The following is a 21,660-nucleotide window of genomic DNA, read 5'->3' on the forward strand; positions in this document are numbered from 1 at the left end:
GAGCGGACTAGGCCATGTCCAGTGAGTCACCGCTTAGCCAATACCAACCCCAAAAGTGCGAAACCTGTATAACATCTTAGATCTTAGACCCTTGCTTGGGTGTCGGGAGTACACCTAATAAGCAGTAAGGTATCGAGGCCTCCAGCTGGAAATGTGTAATCCCCTGTAACACCTGTAGCATCTCTACCCAATAACTATGGAGCGTACTGCATTCCCACATAAAGTGCAATAAGGCTGCAGGCTCCACTCCACCTCTGGATCACGCAGCGGAGTTTGAATTAAGCCTGTGTATCCACTGAGGTGTCAAATATGTGCTGTTTGAACTGTGCATTACTGATCACCTCCCTGACCTGAGCGCAAACTCGCTGCCATTCAGGTTCAGGCAGATCGCCTGTCCATCTGTCCCAGACCCCAGTCATATCAGTCTTGCGGTCAGCTTTCAGAGCCTTATATATGCGTGATATCAAGCCTTCAGTGGAACCCTGGGTCCAGCTGCAGCATCTGCAACTCCACTGGCTCCCCGGGAAATCCAGCCAAACCTTGTGCTCTGTGTGAGACACCTTGGTTTTCACAAAGTTATGAATTCACAAAGCATGTAATGTTTAGTTCCTGCAGATGTACTAGCCACTAAAAAACTGTAGGCTGGCAGTATTTTGCAAAGAGATTGGAAGAAGGCAGCCGTGGCCCTTTGGACCACTGCATGCTCTCCTAGATTATAAATTGAGTGTGCAGTTTCGTGAGGCTTTAGGACTAAAGGTCAGGAGGTGAATAACAGGGCAATTGCAAATGCAAATCGTATGCCGGACCAGCTATACCTTGCAGGCCTCCATCATTGCAGTTGCAAATGTTTGCAGTGGGGCACAAGCTGATTTCCAGCTCGTTATTATTAATGAGGTGGATGGTTTGCGTACTTTTGTAAACAGTCGCATTATGCTGCTTCTGTTTCATTTGGAAAATCATTTGAAGTTGGGGGAACATTGGCCATCTCCCATCTAGTTGCTTCTGTGTTTTAATGTAAAGAAAAAGGTGGTTAAGAAACCTAAATTAATGAGTTATAGTCATATTATAAATACTAATTAACTATGATTTATTTACAGAGGTGGTCTCAGTACAGGCTTTAATGCAGTGTCTGCACACTTCACTGGTTGCAGTAAGAGACAGAAGCTATTCAACTATGAACATCAATTCTCTGGCCTCTACATAGAGACTCAGATTGCCATAACCCCTCAAAAGTCTCAAACATGTGTCTCCTACTCATACCACTGTGCACCAGCATAATGTACTGCCTGTTATCAACATCAAGGGCACATATTATGTTTTGTCCCAGCACCCTCAATGCATGTCAGCTCACGTGTATATAGAAAGGTTGTGTTTAGCCGATTAAAAAACATTGCGTTCTGTGGCCAGAAATTATCAACTGCAGACCTTGGCTTGCCATGCAATCCATACAGTGTTTTGGTAGAGAAGCCTTGATTCTCAATAGCCAGTAGCTCTTAACATCCCAAAGCGCAATACGTGAATGTAATTGTTTTAACATCCAATCAGTTTAATGATGATTATAGCTAGATACATGCTACAAGTTTTCACAATCTCTGTCTACTGCTGTTGGGACTGTGCATTGTGCTAAAGAAGTCCTTTTGCACCCATTCTACCATACACATATCCATTCATTCAGCCTTTCGTTCCAGAATGTATCCAACCTTCCATTAGGGATCCATCCATGAATCCACCTCTTCCATCATCCTGTCCATCCATTCACTCATCACTCCATATGTCATCTTTCCATTCTCCATGTTATCCATCCTTTCACAACACCATCTGTTCTTCTATTCAATCCATCCACCTCTTCCTTTATGCATTAATCTATTTGCCCCACATTCCCATCTCTCCACTCATCCATAACCCACACATCCATTCACCCATCAGCACATTTAACCACTCATCCTTCCATCCATCCTCAAACACCTTCATCTACCCATCCATCCACATCACTCTTCCATCCATACATAGATACACACTTGCATGCATCCATCCAAGCATCCACAACCAGCAAACAGCACTGATCGATTTCTGAACAATTAATGTAATAAAACGATAAGGTATTCATTGTCAGCGTTTTACTTCCTGTTTATATTTAACATGTTTTACTTAATCTTGCATTCTTTGGGACTGCTCACTATTTCCAGGATGTTGTATTTCTGCATTTTTTTGTGTAGCATATTTCTCTTGTACTTTGAACTGAGTTACCTTCAGGCATTTTTAATGGGCCCCCATTGAGAGCTCTGGAGCAAAGACTTAAGGCCGTGCGAGATTCTCACAGTGCCTGTCAGTGGGTCAAAAAAGTGTTCAGAATACTTGGTGTTCCAGTTCTTGGCCTCTCTTGAACAAACCGAGCAATGGTCACTTATTCCAGTTTCAATTATGATTCCGCGCAACTGTGTGTGAAGGAGGTACACAGTAGTCAAAATATTGGGAAGGCAAAAGTAAATGAAAATATAGTGATTACTTTGGAGTCAGTGCATTGCGTGTTTGGTCGTTGTGAAGTTCTCTGGTTATACTGTATAAGCAGCTACTTATGTCATTATTATATGAAATCTCTTTATTGATGTAAATACTATACTTTCACAACTGCCTAATTATCCTTTTTGCTTTATCAAAATGTCTTAAATTTGCACAATTAGCCCACTCTTTTTGAAAAATTACCTGGGGAGAGCCCCCTCCTCCCCGAACCGCTCTTATGACTGTCTGTCTCGCTCACTAGGCTCGCTCGACACATGGCACTCATCCCGCACTTTTATGCCTCACCACTTTCAATTGTCACCAGCCACCACTGTAAAACATGGCTATTTATTGTGAAGTTCGTCAAGTTTTTTCTACTTGTGGACGCCTTCTGTTGCATTTACCGTAGCCTAGATAATCCTAAGTAATTACCAGAGTCCCTATGGGAACTAATCTCCACTGAGCAAGAATACATTGTGCTGTCTCTGGAGTAGTAAAGGTAATTAGAATTTATTTTCTGAACCTTCTTTAGTGTCGTTATCCAAAACACTTAAAGTTGTAAGAAATCATACACTCAATGTTTGCTATAAAACATTGTTAGAGGAGCAAGTGGAAATTTATAGAGGTCAAATGCATAATTTCGAGAAATAACAAAGAATTATAGATGGGTAACAATGAATTATGGGGATGTTTTTTACCGTGGGGTTCTGAGTGACACCACATGGGCAACAAGAGCGGAGCTAGAGTTGTCTGTGATGGCACCCAGAACACATCGGTGAAAACATTCCCGGAATGCCAGACTGGAAGGTATCAGAGCGCTTCCCAAAATTACAAAGCGGTGTAAAAGAAAGCAAAATACAATACAGTACAGTACATCAAGACATTCAGGATGCGAATCACAATAGGAGGAAGAAGGAGAGATCCATTATAGTTTTTGGCATTCCCCATCCGGGCAGGAGTAGAATCTCATAAAACAGTCCAAGGTGATCCTATCTGATAGTTAAAGAGCTGTCAAGGAACAGGATTTTGAGCTGACCTTTGAATTTAGGGAAGGAAGGAATAGTTCTGATGTGGGGGGGGATAGAGTTCAACATTTTGGGCGCCCTACCGGCAAAGGACCGGTCCATGGTTTTTTGTTTTCCAGTTTTTAGTGGGATCAGAAGTAAGGTGTTAGAGCTTCTGATGTATGGCCCCTGAAATCATCTGCCCCCATTCTAACTGCTGCCGCAAAGGCAGAGCTGTAATGTTGGAGCTATATATGATATGACCTCCCCTCCCTGACCCAAATGTGAAAAATAAATACCTTACCTACCATCCTTTACCAGCCCCCACCACCTTTCTTGTCTTCCTTCCCCCTCCTGCACCTACTCTTTCTGCTTCCAGTCAAAGCAGACAAGCAGCACTACACCGACAGGCTTTCAGAGAGTCTTGTCAGCTTCACCTGTAAGGCCTTTATGGCAAACCAACTGACAGTAATGAATTTTGTTATCAATTGTTGCTACGTCAAAGCAGTGTTACCAGATCTCGAATCTGGTTTAAATTATTGTATTTCTATGAGAGCCATACATAAAGAAAAAAATATGCTTAATCATGTGCCAGTCACATTAGTTTCAAATTGAGATTTTTTTAGTTCCTGAATGTACATGCCCAGTTCATCCATAATCTAGTGGTGCCAATCTGTGGTCTGTAATTTTCATTTGCTAATTCTTGTAACATCCATTCTCAATATGTTTGTCATGTCGCAAATCCTGCCTGTCACACTCTATCAGGGGTACAACTCTGATCCTTTTTCACTGGTTGTGAACTCTCTTCGCATGACACTCGCCCTTAAGACAGTCTGATGAAACAGTTCTTAAGACGTCAATGCCTCTGTCCTTCCAGATGTTGCTTTTTTTTTTACTACAAAATAGATTTATAGTGTACTATATGAATATGAGCAATAATGTAGAGAAAAGAACTTTGGCTAAACATTTGACAATAAAATTAAAAAAAGAAGGAAAGACACAAAAAGTAGTGAGGATGAAAAGCAAGACAGGTTTGCAGATAGCTCAAGGTAGTTACCAATGCTAATTAGTGGCCTGCTTCCTCTCTTTATACACCCTGAGCCAGATGGCTGATTTCTACCCTGCACCTTTCTCTAGTTAGTTCCCTCACACTTTCTCAGGATAGGCACGAATAAATATTGAAATTTTAGCAGAGCTTTTATGGTACAGCTCATTACTTTTAACCCCATTGTCCCAGTTGGAAATTAATCTCTACAGCCTTGCTGCACTCACAGCCAGATATGAGTTTACTGTATTTAATGTCAACCTTGTCTGAGTAATGGTTGACTAACGTATTTGCTCACCATGATATTGCCTTGTATAAGTAGTTCCACAAGCAGCCAAAGTTTGTTTTGATATATTGGGACCTGTTCGCAGAGCGGGCTCCGACTTGCTCGCAGGAGCCCCGCCTGAAATATTGCTTTGCCCGCACCATGCTGCATTCATCACCTAAGTGTTCCCACTAAATCTGCGAGATCCCTATCCCATCCTATCCCCCCGCTCGTGCAGACCCCAATCACCCTATCACCCGGCTTGCGCGCAGCCCTTCTTCGGCTGCTGCTGTCTCCCCCCGCGGGCGCCCCCCAAGTCACGTGATGGTCGCGCGCGGCCCCGCTTCCTTCTGTGAATGGGAACCAGTAGTTCCCGTTAGTGGAGGCAGGATAGAGGCTGTGCTGGGGTCCGTCGCAGGAGAAGAGGCTCTTCTTCCATCATGGGCAGCCACGAACAAATGTAATCTGCCCCCGAGGCTGCCATGCACCTCCTCCTTCCAAGGTAAGTTGGAGTTTACTGCGGCATGTTTGCACCATTGTGCGCGTGTGCGTACGTTGTGTTATGTGTTCTAGTGCGTTTTAGTATTGAAATCACTTGTGTACATGCGTACACTGTGAACTCCGTATGTCCGTGTAAAAAGAGAGCCCCTGCGGAAATTTTTCAAAACCAATATATATGCCATCGTGGCTGGCCTGGGTGGATGCCTGGGTGAATGCAGGAGGGGCTGCGATGCTTTCTTCCACCTTTCCCACACTGGCCTGGAAACTCTAAAACGTACCACGACTGCACTAGCGGCAAGTGTGGAGGCCCCCCATTCTGCCCCGACACCAGGCACTGCGATAGAAGGGCAGGGAGACCTGTCCTGCCCAGTGCTTTCCGCCCCAGCCCCTCCGACACTTAGTGCACTGTGGTCATACATCAACAAGATCTGAGTCTCAGCTGCATCACAACATCCTGTGAATCTGGGCAAATCACTTATTTCCCTGTACCCGTGTTCCTCCCAAAAAATGAAAGTGACTATGTGTACTGTAACTGGAGCTTATGGAAACCGTACACGCCCCTTGCATGACGTGGGAGAGCGTGCTCCCCTTCCTAGTGGTTTCTCGCAGTCTGCAGTCACAACGTTTTTGGTTTTAATCGAAGTGAAGACTTCCGGCTCTGATCAATTTCTGACTTTCAAGTACTCAGAGCCCATAGGAAACAGGGCTCTGAGGTCGAGGGGGCTAAAGTGATGTCCCCTTTTAACGAGTGGCAGTGACCCTTTCTATCCATACTCTGCGAGATTGAGTGTGGTGTGGCGTCCGGGTGTGTGTGCTCGCACATGCCTGTTTTTATGTGCGAATGTGCTATTGTGTGCATTTGTGTGCATGTCAGTGTGTGTCTAAATGCGTGCGAGTGTGATTCTCTGTATGTGTCTATGCGCTTGTGTTTGCACCATTGTGCGCGTGTGCGTGCGTATGTGTGTGCTGAGCTAAAAAATGGTTTCCAATCCCAATGTGCGAGATTCGACTGGGTGCAGTGAACCCCGAGGCGTTTACATTTAGAGCAGAAAGATGGACTCACTGGCCGCATATTTTAACAAAGTATTCAAAGGCCAGTCCAGTTTGCAAAAAGGCAGCATGTTATGCAATTTTACCTACCGCTTTTTATAAATCTCCAATATCTGCCAGCAAAAACACACAACCCGGACCTCGCATCATGTATGCATCTTGTGTAATTGTACGCATGACAATTCACAGTAATAAATATTGAAAGATTTGGAAAAACACCACATTTTTGTTCTTGAAAAGGCCAACGAATCGGGGCAGAAGCTGCCAGGCTCCAGAGTCGCGCTCACACGCTCCTTAATCCTACATACACGTTTGTTTGTTCAATGTTTCAGAAGTGCCCAGGTACTCGGGCCTACTCATCAGGCCAGCAAACGTTGACCGTTTTGACAAGTGTGACTGTGCTTTAAAGGGCGCTAGCCAGCGGCTGTAGCGCTTCAAGAGTAAATGTGTTTCATAAAGCGCTAGCCGGCGGCTGTAGCGCATATTGTACAGTTTGAAAACTATGGGGCAATTGGTGATAGGCAACGTTTTCTCCTACAAGAGAGCAACTTGTGTTATGTGCTGTAGTGCGTTTTAGTACTGAAAATAGGTCTTGCCTTTTATTAAGTTAAAGCCATTTGCTTTGCTATACAACACCATTACCAACGCAAATGGCTTTAACTTAATCAAAGGCGAGACCTATTGCATTTTCAATGCACTCACTCTATCTATCTATCGCCCTCACACTATCGATCGCCCTCACTCTGTCTATCTATTACCCTCCCTCTATCTATCGCCCTCCCTCTATCTATCTATCGCCCTCACTCTATTTATCGCATCACCATAGCATCACTCAGCACCACCACGGCATCACTCAGGGGCACCACAACATCACTATGCGCTACCACAGGATCACTGAACGCCACAGCATCACTCGTCGCCACCACAACATCACTCAGCGCCACCACAGCATCAATCTGTGCAACCATTCAACAACAACTGGTTCAAATATGTTCTCTCAATGTTTCAAGCTTTACTACAAATGTTACAAAAAGATGTTAATATTTCACTTCTGTTCTTGGATTTTCGTCACAATAAAATACACTGAACATAATCTTCACAAAAGTTATTTACATAAGTTTAAGCAATTGCCATTATAAATTACAATAGCTTTTATTTCAGTATTAATTATTTAAAAAAAATTAAACCCTATTGTCATTTGTAATATCAATACATCTAAGTCACGTAAATACAACACATATTGCATTACAAATGCTATAGGTGTCACATTTGCGAAAGTTAAAACTATTGCCATTGTAAATGACAAAGCTATTAATTTCGCTATTTTCAAAACCAACACATGAATACAAAATTTGTCATTTACAATACCAATAGCTTAAACTTTCCTCATGCGAGACCTATTGCATTGCAAATGCTTGTTGTTTTTCTTTCTGCAGGACAAAATGATCAAACATACAAGTTCATGCAGTGAAATGGTGGTGTTGAAACCTGATAAATTATGGAGCATAATCAAAGCACCGCTTTGTATTTCTGCACCGCTTCGTTGGCCAATGTCCCCAGGCAGTATTCACTAGACGTCCTGTGAGAATGGTTTGATTTACTACTCGGCGGGACCAATTCTGCATTCTTAAATGGAGCTCTTTTCAACCTTCAAGTTGACTGTGTGCCTCCTGCATGGTTTACACTGCGAGTCGTCCTACTTGTCGCAACTCTGGGGGACACAGGTTGGGGGTGGAAGGTGTCGCAGCATGGAGCGCCTTTGTTGTTGGCTTACCCCTACTCCGTGGGAACACTTTGCAGTAGTAAGTTTTCAGCAGCCTGCATGATTATTGTGTTGTGTCTGTTTTTCTAGTATCTGGTGTGCAAAAGGAAACTGGAAAGCAAAAAGGAAGCCCTGCTGATCCTGTCTAAAGAACTGGACACCTGCCAGCAGGAAAAGGACCAGTACAAACTGATGGCCAACCAGCTTCGGGAGCGACACCAGTCTTTGAAGAAGAAGTACAGAGAGCTGATTGTAAGTGTACTGTGCCTGCCCGCTGGGAGGGTGACCGGGTGCCGTCAATAGCCTGTTGTGTTATGCTTCCTTTCTTTGCAGTAAGGCTCTCCCTTTTTAAGTCACACCTCCACTTCATTATCACGCTTGGGATAAACAGTTGTTTCTAGTAGTTAATAAATACACGTCTGATGCCAGCTATTCAATGCCAAGATCTAAAGCTTCACGCTTTATATATTCCAAGGAGTGATGCTTTCTGGCTGTAAAATCAAGTTTCTGCTATTTGTGTGCTTTCCTCGATTATCTGCTTAGGTCATATGTACTCAATTGGAAAAAAAAGTCTGCAAATTCACAGTTCCCTGCTTCTTATTCTGATGTTCCTTTGTTCAGCATCATGCAATTCATTCCTTTTCTCCCCAGACTTAGCCAGGACCATCCGAAGAGCACAGAACTATAAAAACTTACACAATTAGTATTGAAATTGCCTCTTGGAACTTTACCTTCGCCTTGGCTATAAGTTAAAAATTCGCCCCAACAGTTTTAACAGAGGGCATGTTTGCTGCTGTAGCAGGCAATATTCTGAACACGGATTGTGCCACTACTGATGGAAGACCCAGCCTTCTGCTCATAAAATAGATGATTTGACCGTGTTTCTGTTATTTCTGCACTGCTAGCTGGAGGCATTTTTAGACAAGTTTTTGTAATAAAGAGCAATATGTTTATTCAGGTTTAGGCATGTGAAATGCCGGTTAAGGAGTTAATTAATTAATGTCTACGTGGAGTTTATTACTTCGATAATGCAGTGTCTTGAATAATAATAATTTGATGAATGTATTGCCGACCGTTTCTGAAAATATTTCCAGTTTTGAAACCTACATTTGTTATGCCTTTGATGGCACATCGGACCCTCTGGAATAGAGCGGCTGGCGTTTGATATTTTTGAAAATATGTTAAATAGTAGAGTTCATTGTGCAGGTGAGAACAATGGAGAGCAATTACAACAAGCATTTGCAATGCAATAGGTCTCTCATTCACACGAGTTTGAGGTATCGGCATTGTAAATAGGTGTTATATAGCTTTATTTCGAAATATTTCATTTCATAAAAGCATTACAGTAAAATCATTATAAAGGTAAAAGCACAGTTATACATCGAGATAAAAAAAACATTTCATCAGAAAATCTAAAAAATATGGAATCTGGTAAGAGGCATCATTTCTGTGGATGTTTGTACAAATATACAATTAATCATTTCTGAATGGACAAGGGCGCTTACAGGAAGTAACCGAGGCGCTATAATATAATTTGACATCCTTACTGGAGGAGCTTCCTCCTCGTGGTTCTTATCCTCCAAGCACACCCCAGAAATTTTGCCAGACCACAAGCGAACAGTGGGTGAGGGTCGGATTTTAACAGCTGTAGGGCCTCCAAATGTGACCGAGTGCCCAGCCTTGTGCAGAGCGGTTTCAGCCATCTGCGACGGGGAGCGGCGTAGGCTGGGCATTCAAATAACAAATGGGGAATGGATTCCACCCTGGTTGTACAGAAGGGGCAAGTTTCCACAGTTTGCCATGGTGGTTTCCATTTAGATGTCCATAGCCCTAAGGGCAGAACCCCGGCCCTGAATTTGAAATACAACGCCCTATCTGTTGGATTCAAGATTACATCGAGGTAGGGTTCTCTAAAGGGACGGGATTTGATACCCAAGAACTCTTTAGCTGTTCTGCACATATTCGTTTGGGAGACTCTCTCATTATCCACCCACAGCCAGAATGTTTTCTTGAGCAGCTGTTTGGGTGGCGAGGATCTACTAGCCCATGCATCGCCGAGGCCTAGGTCGCAAAGAAGGCGCTTTACACTAAGGAGCCAACCGATCTTGTGCCAGCCCGGGGTTGAAAGAAGCTCATTTAGTGCATCAGCATAGCTCGAGAGCTCAGGGACATTCCATATACGGGCCCACAGAAGGAGGGGGCGTAGCTTGGCCTGGTCAGCTATGGACCGTGTACCTGTGTCGAGTAGCAGGGGTAAGGTGGGCGAGCTGTAAGGGAGCCGCATTAAGTCTTTGTGAAACTTATTCTCCAGATGGAATAGAGTGTCAGGTTTCTGGGTACCCCACAATTCGGCCCCGTAAAGAGCCGCACTCACAGCCTTTGCCTTGTAAATGTCGAGTATCACCCCGATGGGTTTAAGGGGTGAGGCGCGATGCTCTTTTAAGAGGGCGCCCGTGACTCTCCTGTATGTCAAGGTGGATTTTTGGTGATGCGCCTTCCAAGACATGGTGTCACAAAGTCTGATTCCCAGGTAATCAAATTCCCTGACCCTTTCTAAGGGAACTGCATCAATTAATGGCGGGTGAACTGTCTTCCTGGGGGGGTTCAGCACAAGGAACTTGGTTTTGTTGATGTTAATAACCAAGCCCCTTGTGTCGCAAAAACCTTGAAACCTCGTAAGCAGGGTTTGGAGGCCCTTCGGGGATTTCGAGATCAGCAGGGTATCGTCTGCGAACAGGAGCGTTGGTATCTTTCTGCCCGCCAGGGAAGGAGCATCTGCTGGTAGTTGGAGAAGGTGCTCTACCACTCCGTTTAGATATAGGGAAAACAGAGTGGGAGCTAGCACACACCCCTGGCGGACGCCCCTGTCAACAGGAATCCGAGATGTTTTTTGGCCCTGCTGACCCCATCTGATTTGGGCAAAGTTGCTTTCATGGAATTTGATGGTTAAGGCTAACAAGTACGAGGGCATGCCCATGCCCTCAAGTGTAGCCCATAGTTGGTTACGTGGGACGAGGTCAAAGGCAGTCCGTAAGTCAATGAAAGCGAGATACAGACTGCCCTTGCCCAGTTTGACCACTTTCCAAAAAAGCATTAGGAATCGGAATGTCTGCTCAATCGTGCCGGTCCCAGATCTGAAGCCGGCCTGAAAGTCAGACAAGACCTTCATTTCCTCGGCCCACTGCAGGATCCTGCCCAAAACTACCTTCCCTGCTGCCTTCTGGGTGGAATCGAGCAGACTTATGGGTCGGTAGTTGGCCGGGTCGTCCCTGCAGCCCTTTTTAAAGATGGGGACCACTTCCGCACCCCTCCACGAATCCGGGAAACCGCCACCCACCATTGCCTCATTCAGGAGTTTAGCAATGTATAGGCTCCAAACCTCGACATTGCTACGAAGCAGGTCTCCGGGGACTCCATCTGGGCCTGCCGCCTTGTTGGGCACAATGCACCTGATTGCTATCTCCACCTCCCTGGATGTAAAAGTGGGGCCAAGATGAGAGCTGTTTGCCGGTACTATGTCACTAGGACTCCAAATAGGACCCAGTACCCCCGGGGGGTTGGAGTATAATTTGGCAAAGTGGTCCCACCAAACCTTCCCTGAAATGTTACATGTAATCAGTGAGTCAACAGGCCTGTCCCTACCTCTAATCAGAGCCCAAAAAGCCCTTGAGTCCTTTCTAGAACCAGCCTCCATTAGGTCACTCCAAAAGTTGGTTTCATGAGTGATCTTTGCCGCGACCTGGGTTTTCTTGTAGTTTTTCCTAGCTTGGGAAATCAGAGCCTGGTCTTTAGCGCTGACCGCCATAATTAGTTCACTTTTAGCTTGGCGGCAGGCATGAGAATACCATTGGTCTCTACCCTTAGTCTCTTTTCTCCGCTTGGGCCCCCCCCTCCCCTCAGGAACCAAGAAGAGATTGCTAAGTGATACAATTGTCTCCACAAATGGCACAAGTATAGGAGAGTCACAGTCCAACGTGCTTGCAATACATTTGGCTTCCATCATTATGGATTGAACTTGGGCCATTCTTTTTGCATCCGAAGCGACCTTAGCCCACTTTAGTCGCCTCCCGCAGTTTGATGGAACAACTTCGTGGGATGTTTTCCAAGTTGGCCGAGGTGATACTACTGTGGCCCCTTGGTCCCACGGGAGAGCAAGCGTGAGGATCAACGGGTTGTGATCACTATCCGTGGATTCTTGAACAACCATATCAAGGGCGTATTCCCACAAGTTAAAGTTTAACAGTACGTAGTCGATTCTGGAGGTGTGCCCAATCCTGTTGTATGTATGTGCACCTCCAGCGTCTGACTTACAACGACCGTTAGTGGCTCTGAGGGAGTGTTCCAGGCAAAGTGCGTTGATATCAATGGCATTCTGAGTCCATTTCCTGATGGGGTTGACAGCTAGCAAGGGAATGCCTCTCTTGGCATCATCCTCCCATGTATCCAAGATGTCGTCACATGCCAGAGGCTCAAAGCAACAATTGAAGTCCCCGCCCAGAATGGTAAGGGAGTCAATGTTGCAGCCAGTTAGCTCCTCTTCAACTCCAGTTAGGGACAGAGGGCTCGAATTCCCTGCCCTGGTCCCCCTTAGGTACATATTGAAGAGCTCTAGAGTATTACCCCCCGGGCACTGCATAGTAAGCCTCAAAAGGTCTGGGGATGGTGAGTTTGTATGCTTTACTACTAGACCCAAAGCAACACTTACCCAGATGAGAAGGCCACCAGAAGGGCGGCCTTTACTGCCTTTTGCCCTGGAGGCCGGCACAGAGTAGGTGGTGAAGCCGACCCTGTGCACGGGCTCCAGGCACCAAGTTTCTTGTAAAAGACAGATCCCGAAGGGCTCCATAAAGGAGATCCAATCAGGTTTATTGAAATTCCGGGCAAGCCCTGCCACATTCCAGCTTAATATTTTAAGCTGGGGAGCACATGTCAGGGTCTTGGCAGACTGTGTCTCAAGAACTGGGGAAATGGCATGAGTATCAGTGACCCTGGCAGAATGGAAAGAAGTTGCAGATGGCGGGATTTCCGAGACAATCAAATTTGTTGCTAAGTGGGTAATGGGAGGACAAACAACAGGGGGAGAGTGCACCTGATCCATTGAGAGGGGGGCCTGTGTTGGAGGCTGGGTGGGAGAGAGAGTACCAGTCTCACCTACACTAACCGTCAAGGCTGGTCTCCCCTTCCCCAATGTGGAACCATTACGATTACTTGGTATCGCTGTAGTTGGGGGCGATGGGAGTCAATCGACATCCTCCAGGCTGCCAAACCCATCAGCAGTTACGTTTCCAGGCCAACAACTGTTTGGATTGAACACAGTAGGAAGGAATCCCCAGCTAGGCTGTTGATGCGCTGGGGGCCAAAGTCCCCCCTGCGGACATACAACACGGGGAGGGTAGAAGAATGATAAGGGCCTCGGGGTAATAGAGGAGCCCCAGTCTTGGTTCCCAGGAGACCAGATGTGCCTGGCTGTATACACGTCGTCAAAAGTTACGACTATACAGTCACCGGGGGTTGATTTCCTCGTGGTGCCCACCCAGGGGACTCTACGAGTCGTTAAGACTCTACTCTTTCTTCCATTAGGAATAGGCCTATAAGTGTTAAGCCAGTACATCACTTTGTTACGTAGCGAGTGCTGGTCTTCATATTGGCCATTCTCCAGTTCCGGAACACCCGTCAAGACCACCATATAATCATTTGCTTCTGGAGGAAGGTCAATATAACCTCCTCGAAAGTTGCTCCTGGTGTGGGGACCCCTAACAGAATGGGTTGGGGGTTTATTCCGAGGGGCCTTTGCGGGACGTGAGCTATTAATAGCTGAATTCTGGGCTCTCGGTGTGGCTGTTGTGGTATTGGTGCGAGATGCCTGGGCAGGGCCGGTGTTGGAGCTAATTGGGTTCCGGGCTCTCAATATAGTTGATGTAGAGCCAGTATTAGTATGTGTCACTGGAGCATTTGGGATAGTAGCCCTGGCCTGAGGGGGCGGGTTTGCAGTAATGAGATTCCTGGTGCGGGGTTTGGGAATAGGGTGGGTAGAACAGGGCAAAGTAGGGTTGGGGGGCAAACCAGGGATAGCTGTAGGGGATGGGGTAGGAACCTCTGTAAGCGGGTTACTATCGATCACCCCCTGGCATTCAAGGCTTCTTAGGCCAAGAGTGGCCAAGGCGATGATACTTTTCTCCATTTCAAGGAGATTATTCTCTATGCGGGAAAGCCTAAGATCCAGGGGAGATAAAAGGTTTTTTAGAGACTCCCAAACCACTCCTATGAATTCCCGCTCCCTCCCATCCTGGTTTGTCCAGCCCGCATCTGGTCTTACAGGTTGTGAGGTACTTCCAGAGTCTGGAGGGCCTTGCCCCACAATATTTTCACCACCAGGGACCAATGGGAAAGGGAGAGGAATGGCCGGACTGGTGGCCACTAATATATTATCACTAGTGGTCAAATTAGCACCCTGCATTGGCAGTTTCTTCCGAGGGGAAGTTGGGCTGGGTGAACGTTTCCTCTTATTGGGATTCCCCGGGATATTATCAAAACCGCCATATGTAGTAGAGGCCAGGGATATATCAGATGAAGAAGTAGGGGAAGCAAGAGGACTGTCCTCAACAGTAGGGGGGGCGTCGGGCAAAGCAGGTAGACCTAATAATGGGAGTGGGAGGGAGGGAGTGGGCGGGACATGCGTATCGTGGACATCAACCTCTACTATAACACCCTCCCGCTTGCCGGTGTGTTTAGGGGAGATAGCTGTAGCTATATGGCCAAGAGAAGATTTCTTGCGTGAGGCAAAATCGAGTGACAACTTCCTGGCCGCTTCCAGGTCAAGGGACACTCTGGTTTGCAGTTTGTCAATTTCAAGGTCTATAGCCTTGGTTGTCCGCGTAATGAAATCGTCCATGGGCCCGTTTGATGCCGGCCCCCCCTTGGCCGCCCTATTGCGTGTGACGCGAGTACACATGGACTAACTGAGTCTAACAGGCTGGGCAGCAAAAATGAGCAAACAACAAGTGCGAGGTGAAAGTGCAAGAGAGGGGGCCCAGACCAGACCGCTCAGACCTCGAACGGCCTCAAACGGCCCGCTCTTTGCCCGGTCTTCGCCCCGCGCTTGGACCCGCACGCGTCCCGCGTCGCGGAAGCCTCAGGGTAGAATATATGGGCCGTTTGTAGGAGGTGGGCGGGCCACGGGGAGAGCGGACCGGAAGGTCTTGCTGGTCACGCAGGGACTCCTGGGCAATGGAGTCCCTGCACACGCTCGCAGCCCCGCAGCGCCTCGCTCCCACAAGCAGCCTCAAGGTCTTAGTTTTCTCCTCAGAGCAGCCCCCAGCCAACAGGGCGAAGCGGCACCCGCGGAGCGGGTGCGGCGAGTAGCAGCCACGGGATCAGGCAACAAGAGTTCCAACTGTAGCGCCAACAACAGCGCTACGGCAGCAAAAGCGTCCCAAGGAACAGTGGAGGAAGAGGAGGTAAAGTACCCTCCTGTGGGCGGTGGGCGGGCCACGGGGAGAGCGGACCGGAAGGTCTTGCTGGTCACGCAGGGACTCCTGGGCAATGGAGTCCCTGCACACGCTCGCAGCCCCGCAGCGCCTCGCTCCCACAAGCAGCCTCAAGGTCTTAGTTTTCTCCTCAGAGCAGCCCCCAGCCAACAGGGCGAAGCGGCACCCGCGGAGCGGGTGCGGCGAGTAGCAGCCACGGGATCAGGCAACAAGAGTTCCAACTGTAGCGCCAACAACAGCGCTACGGCAGCAAAAGCGTCCCAAGGAACAGTGGAGGAAGAGGAGGTAAAGTACCCTCCTGTGGGCGGTGGGCGGGCCACGGGGAGAGCGGACCGGAAGGTCTTGCTGGTCACGCAGGGACTCCTGGGCAATGGAGTCCCTGCACACGCTCGCAGCCCCGCAGCGCCTCGCTCCCACAAGCAGCCTCAAGGTCTTAGTTTTCTCCTCAGAGCAGCCCCCAGCCAACAGGGCGAGTAGCAGCCACGGGATCAGGCAACAAGAGTTCCAACTGTAGCGCCAACAACAGCGCTACGGCAGCAAAAGCGTCCCAAGGAACAGTGGAGGAAGAGGAGGTAAAGTACCCTCCTGTGGGCGGTGGGCGGGCCACGGGGAGAGCGGACCGGAAGGTCTTGCTGGTCACGCAGGGACTCCTGGGCAATGGAGTCCCTGCACACGCTCGCAGCCCCGCAGCGCCTCGCTCCCACAAGCAGCCTCAAGGTCTTAGTTTTCTCCTCAGAGCAGCCCCCAGCCAACAGGGCGAAGCGGCACCCGCGGAGCGGGTGCGGCGAGTAGCAGCCACGGGATCAGGCAACAAGAGTTCCAACTGTAGCGCCAACAACAGCGCTACGGCAGCAAAAGCGTCCCAAGGAACAGTGGAGGAAGAGGAGGTAAAGTACCCTCCTGTGGGCGGTGGGCGGGCCACGGGGAGAGCGGACCGGAAGGTCTTGCTGGTCACGCAGGGACTCCTGGGCAATGGAGTCCCTGCACACGCTCGCAGCCCCGCAGCGCCTCGCTCCCACAAGCAGCCTCAAGGTCTTAGTTTTCTCCTCAGAGCAGCCCCCAGCCAACAGGGCGAAGCGGCACCCGCGGAGCGGGTGCGGCGAGTAGCAGCCACGGGATCAGGCAACAAGAGTTCCAACTGTAGCGCCAACAACAGCGCTACGGCAGCAAAAGCGTTGTAAATGACAAACGCCTTTTATTTATGTTTTGGGTTTTAAAACATAAATGAAAGGAACTATCATTTACAATACTAATAGCTTAAACTCTCGCAAACGCGAAACCTATTGCATTGCAATAAAGGGCCTTCTTGACCGCTTTTTAAATTGCAAATATCTGAGGAAGAGACCGGCCTGCGACGTCTTCAAAGTTGTGATAAATAGCGCAGTGAAGAAGAGGTGTAAGTGTTGTACATTACACAGACACAAAGTGCGAAGTGAGTTACGTATGATTTGAGCCATGAGTAAATCAACTTCCCTGTGGAAAAGCAACTTTTGAAAACCAAAAAAGTTGTTTTACACACATAAGTATGTGTGTGACTGACCGTGTGTGTAAGCAGGCTTTACAGGCACAGTCATCTTTGAGAACAAAGTCCACAGACTTACTTTTGGGAAAATCTTTCTGAATCAGTCCCTAAATATTTTACAGTACACCCATAGTCATACTATCCGCATGTATGTAGTGCACTTCTGGCATTAGTATGACCTCATGGCGCTGTGAGCCGAATGGAATGTGCTGATCAGCCCCCTGCATTATTACAGGTACTGTTGGGAAACTGTACTTATGTGTGGCTCTTTCTCTCATTTAAGTTTTCTTCTATCATGTTCCTCCTCAACAAAAATGCACAGTCCTAATAAGCCCTTCCTGGCCTATCTCGTGCTCATATCAAACCTAAAAAACAAATTACGTACAACAATAAACGTGTTCCTTGTGAAGCAAATAAATATTTTATAACCTGACTTCAGAAAAAAGACGACTATCGAATGATGATGACACATTTTATGTTGTCTCCTATCTATGCCCCCAAAGCCTCCCGATAACATACGTGTGCACTTTGTGTGCAACACTCCCGGTTGTCTTTTGTCTCCATTCACATGATGATAGTAGTGTCCACAATTACAAACATGTCCTACCGTGCCATGTGACAGGATTTCATTTTCATAGCTATAGTTATTGATCTTTGTAAGATAAATGGATAGTTTCCAACTATATACCGTCCGTGAGCGCAGGGTAATATGCATGAAGAAACAAACATGTTGTATGAAATGAGCATGAATAGTATATGAATTGAGGTGTGCAAAATTATAACTCCACAAGCACAATTTCACTAATTTGCGACGTGGCATAACGTACGTTGAGGGGGGCCCCCCTGCCACGTACACGGAGGGGCCCTCACTCCAGATTTAATGCAGACTTCTTGGGCCCGAGTAGTGTACTGAGGGGGACCCCTGCAGCTCCCCGCCCCGCACCACGGGGACTGCGGGAGCCTGTGTTACGCCCCTTGCCACCTTCATAGAACTTATTCCGTGACCAAACGTTTCAGATAGAAAGAGATTTTTTTATTGCAAAAATCTTTTTTTGTGGAAAAAAATGTCCATTCGCCTCGAAGAACTTAATTTTTGCTGGAATCACGGGTCCCACATAAAACGTAGGGTGTTTTCCATCAAACATTTTTTTTAAAACGTTGTCACCTTTATGGAGTTGCTGAAGTTGTTCTATTGGAAACGCTGCCCATGCTATATAAATGGCCCCTTATCCCGCCCCCCCCAAAAATGGACAAAGTTATTTAAAAAAGATAATAATACCTTGTACAGTGGGTCAAGCTCAGCTTTGTAAAGTGAATCCGATTTCTCTCTTTACTCTGGTTTTGCAGCTGACATGATAGATTTTTTTTAATGTTATCTTTTGGTAATTCTCGTCTTTTAGCAGATGGCTGCTAAGCACTTCACAAAACCGAATCAGACATGGGTCTGCGAGAGAAAAGTTTGGTAGGGAACTAGCTGGACTGACGACTGGCGCTGCGATGTCCTGCCAGTGGCAGATTGTGCGCTATAGCAATGCTAATTTACAATAACAGTGTAACTATACACTTAGTAAAATAGAAGAATGAAACATAAAAGACACAACATTTAAATCAATAATACATTGGATGAAATAAGTGCTGGACATTCTAGAGGCATGTTTGCGCCAAGGTACCTGTGCCATGGGGTGTGTTTAAAGTATTGTAAACGTGTTTAAAAAGACCTGTACAGATGTTGGGTACTCTCTCGGGTGCCTACATTTAGTATTGATAGTTTTTGGCTTGGTTCCAATATTATACACATCAGCCGTGTAGTGTGATGTTTAATAGGCTTTGGGTATATGGGGCTGGGAGATATCAAAGGCCGCTGCGCAGCTCAATGGATTCCGGCAAACCAGATCTTATTCAGCGCGAGCGTCTGTGGAAAGGGGCCGGAGGAGGTTTCAATCCGGATTTAAAACCGCACAATGTAAACCAACAACCGCAGGCTCTAGTTCTGCGAGGCCGTTCATCTCCAAGATTTTAAAATGCACAACGTACACCAGCAACCACAGATATCTAGTGCTGCGAGGCCGTTCAGCTCCAAGATTTTAAACCACACAATGTACACCAGCAACCGCAGATATCTAGTGCCGCGAAGCTGTTGAGCTCCAGCATTAAACACCGCACAATATAAACCAGCAACCACAGACATCTAGTGCTGTGAGGCCGTTGAGCTCCAGCATTAAACACCGCACAATATAAACCAGCAACCACAGACATCTAGTGCTGTGAGGCCGTTGAGCTCCAGCATTAAACAACGCACAATATTAACCAGCAACCACAGACATCTAGTGCTGTGAGGCCGTTGACCTCCAGAATTAAACACCGCACAAGGAGAAGTGTGGCTCAATGATTAGAGCGGCAGACCCTGATGCAGAGGTCTAGCCCGGGACCAGGGTTCAATTCCCCGCCTCGGCGGGTCTTGGGCTCAAAAATTCCACGGACCTGATAATTCTCGCCTCGGTGCCTATTCCAATCATGGAGTCCCACTCTGCAACTCTGGGCAATAGCTTGCTTAGGCTCCATAACATATTTACAACAAGGGGTGGTGAGGGACAGAGTCTCTGAATCAAGCAGAAAGCTCTCACCCAGTCAAGAGATCAGGGCTAGATCCAACACCGTTTTTTAGCTCACTGCACCATCCCAGTTTCAGAACCTGGCTGTATGCAAATTAGTCTGTTCCTGTCCCAGTGTATGATGGGAACAGGGCAAACCAAACTACAAAAGCCAATTCTTACACTGGGAAGGAAACAAGCTCCCGGGGACCGGTTTCTGGCATTACAGCCGTCTTCGGCCCGGTTTGCTTGAATCCTGATGGTGCAATGAGCAAGGGTCTCACATCTGAGAATACCCTTCCACGCTTAGGGTGGACAAAAATATTTACAACAAGGGGTGGTGAGGGACAGAGTCTCTGAATCAAGCAGAAAGCTCTCACCCAGTCAAGAGATCAGGGCTAGATCCAACACCGTTTTTTAGCTCACTGCACCATCCCAGTTTCAGAACCTGACTGTATGCAAATTAGTCTGTTCCTGTCCCAGTGCATGATGGGAACAGGGCAAACCAAACTACAAAAGCCAATTCTTACACTGGGAAGGAAACAAGCTCCCGGGGACCGGTTTCTGGCATTACAGCCGTCTTCGGCCCGGTTTGCTTGAATCCTGATGGTGCAATGAGCAAGGGTCTCACATCTGAGAATACCCTTCCACGCTTAGGGTGGACAAAAATATTTACAACAAGGGGTGGTGAGGGACAGAGTCTCTGAATCAAGCAGAAAGCTCTCACCCAGTCAAGAGATCAGGGCTAGATCAGACTGATTTGCATATAGCCAGGTTCTGAGCTGGGATGGGGCAGTGAGATAAATAACGGTGATGGATCAAGCCCTGATCTTTGGACTGGGTAAGAGTGGTCTGTTTAATTCAGACACTCTGTTCATCACCACCCACTTTTCTGAATCGTTTTTGGCCACTATAGGTGTGGCAGGGTATACTCAGACATGAGTCCCTTTCTCACTGCTCCATCAGGATTCAAGCAAGCCGGGCCGAAGACGGCTGAAATGCCAGAAACCGGTCCCCGGTAGCTTGTCTCCTTTCTGGTGAAGAATTGGCTTGGTAGTTTAGTCTGCCCTGTTCCCATGATGCACTGGGCCAGGGACAGACTGATTTGCATATAGCCAGGTTCTGAGCTGGGATGGGGCAGTGAGATAAATAACGGTGATGGATCAAGCCCTGATCTTTGGACTGGGTAAGAGTGGTCTGTTTAATTCAGACACTCTGTTCATCACCACCCACTTTTCTGAATCGTTTTTGGCCACTATAGGTGTGGCAGGGTATACTCAGACATGAGTCCCTGTTAGACGGACCGGGAGGGTCGGCCGAGGACAAGGGGAGAGGTCTCCGGGGAGAGCCGTCTCCAGCGATCGTACAGACAAGTAACTTCCCCCCCACAGACGGACACCACACCAGGATAAGGTTCAACGATACTTTATCAGCAATTCTTTAGGTACGGTAGAAGTATACAAGGAGGTCTGGACTCAGGGGTCCCCTCGATTCTGGTCTCTGGATTGGGAAAAGGGTAGCGGGACAGTCTTGTTACCAATAGATGAAAATAGCTCTCAATCCTCGAGCTCGGCGTTCTAGATGATCGGGCCGCGGCGGAGCCAGCAGGTCCCGAGATGGATGAAGGATGCGACGGTCCGCGGCGGAGCCAGCAGGTCCCGGTGAAGATGGTGGTTACAAACGGTCCGCGGCCACGCCAGCAGGTCCCGACGACGATGAAGGTTACGAAGGTTGCGGCAGCGCCAGCAGGCAGGACGAAGGTTCGCAAGGCAGGGCTACGGCAGCGCCAGTAGTCCGACAAGGATGAGTTCTTCACTGCGTCTCTCGACTCCAGGATACAACTGCCTTCCTGCTCTGGAGCTGCCCCAGTTATAGGGCTAGTGCGCTTTGATGTCCGGACCCTCGCACTTGGAGGTTGGGGGGTCCGGGATGAA

At 47.6% G+C, this 21,660-nt stretch overlaps 1 protein-coding gene across 5 annotated transcripts in view; it reads left to right on the forward strand.

Moving 5' to 3' along the window:
- Positions 1-21,660, forward strand: part of CCDC149 (coiled-coil domain containing 149) — a 441,302-nt gene that overhangs the window by 93,813 nt on the left and 325,829 nt on the right. For 4 of the 5 annotated variants that reach the window (XM_086964019.1, XM_086964017.1, XM_086964020.1 and 1 more), the window contains exon 2: positions 8,217-8,378. The exons of the other annotated variant lie outside the window; for it this stretch is intronic. In XM_086964019.1, the coding sequence (XP_086820145.1) occupies positions 8,217-8,378 (162 nt within the window). The remainder of the gene's footprint in view (positions 1-8,216; positions 8,379-21,660) is intronic. 5 annotated transcript variants of the gene reach the window in all.

This window comes from Lissotriton vulgaris, chromosome 3_2 (genome assembly GCF_964263255.1).
Source record: "Lissotriton vulgaris chromosome 3_2, aLisVul1.2, whole genome shotgun sequence".
In the NCBI taxonomy this organism is placed as follows: Eukaryota; Metazoa; Chordata; class Amphibia; order Caudata; family Salamandridae; genus Lissotriton; species Lissotriton vulgaris.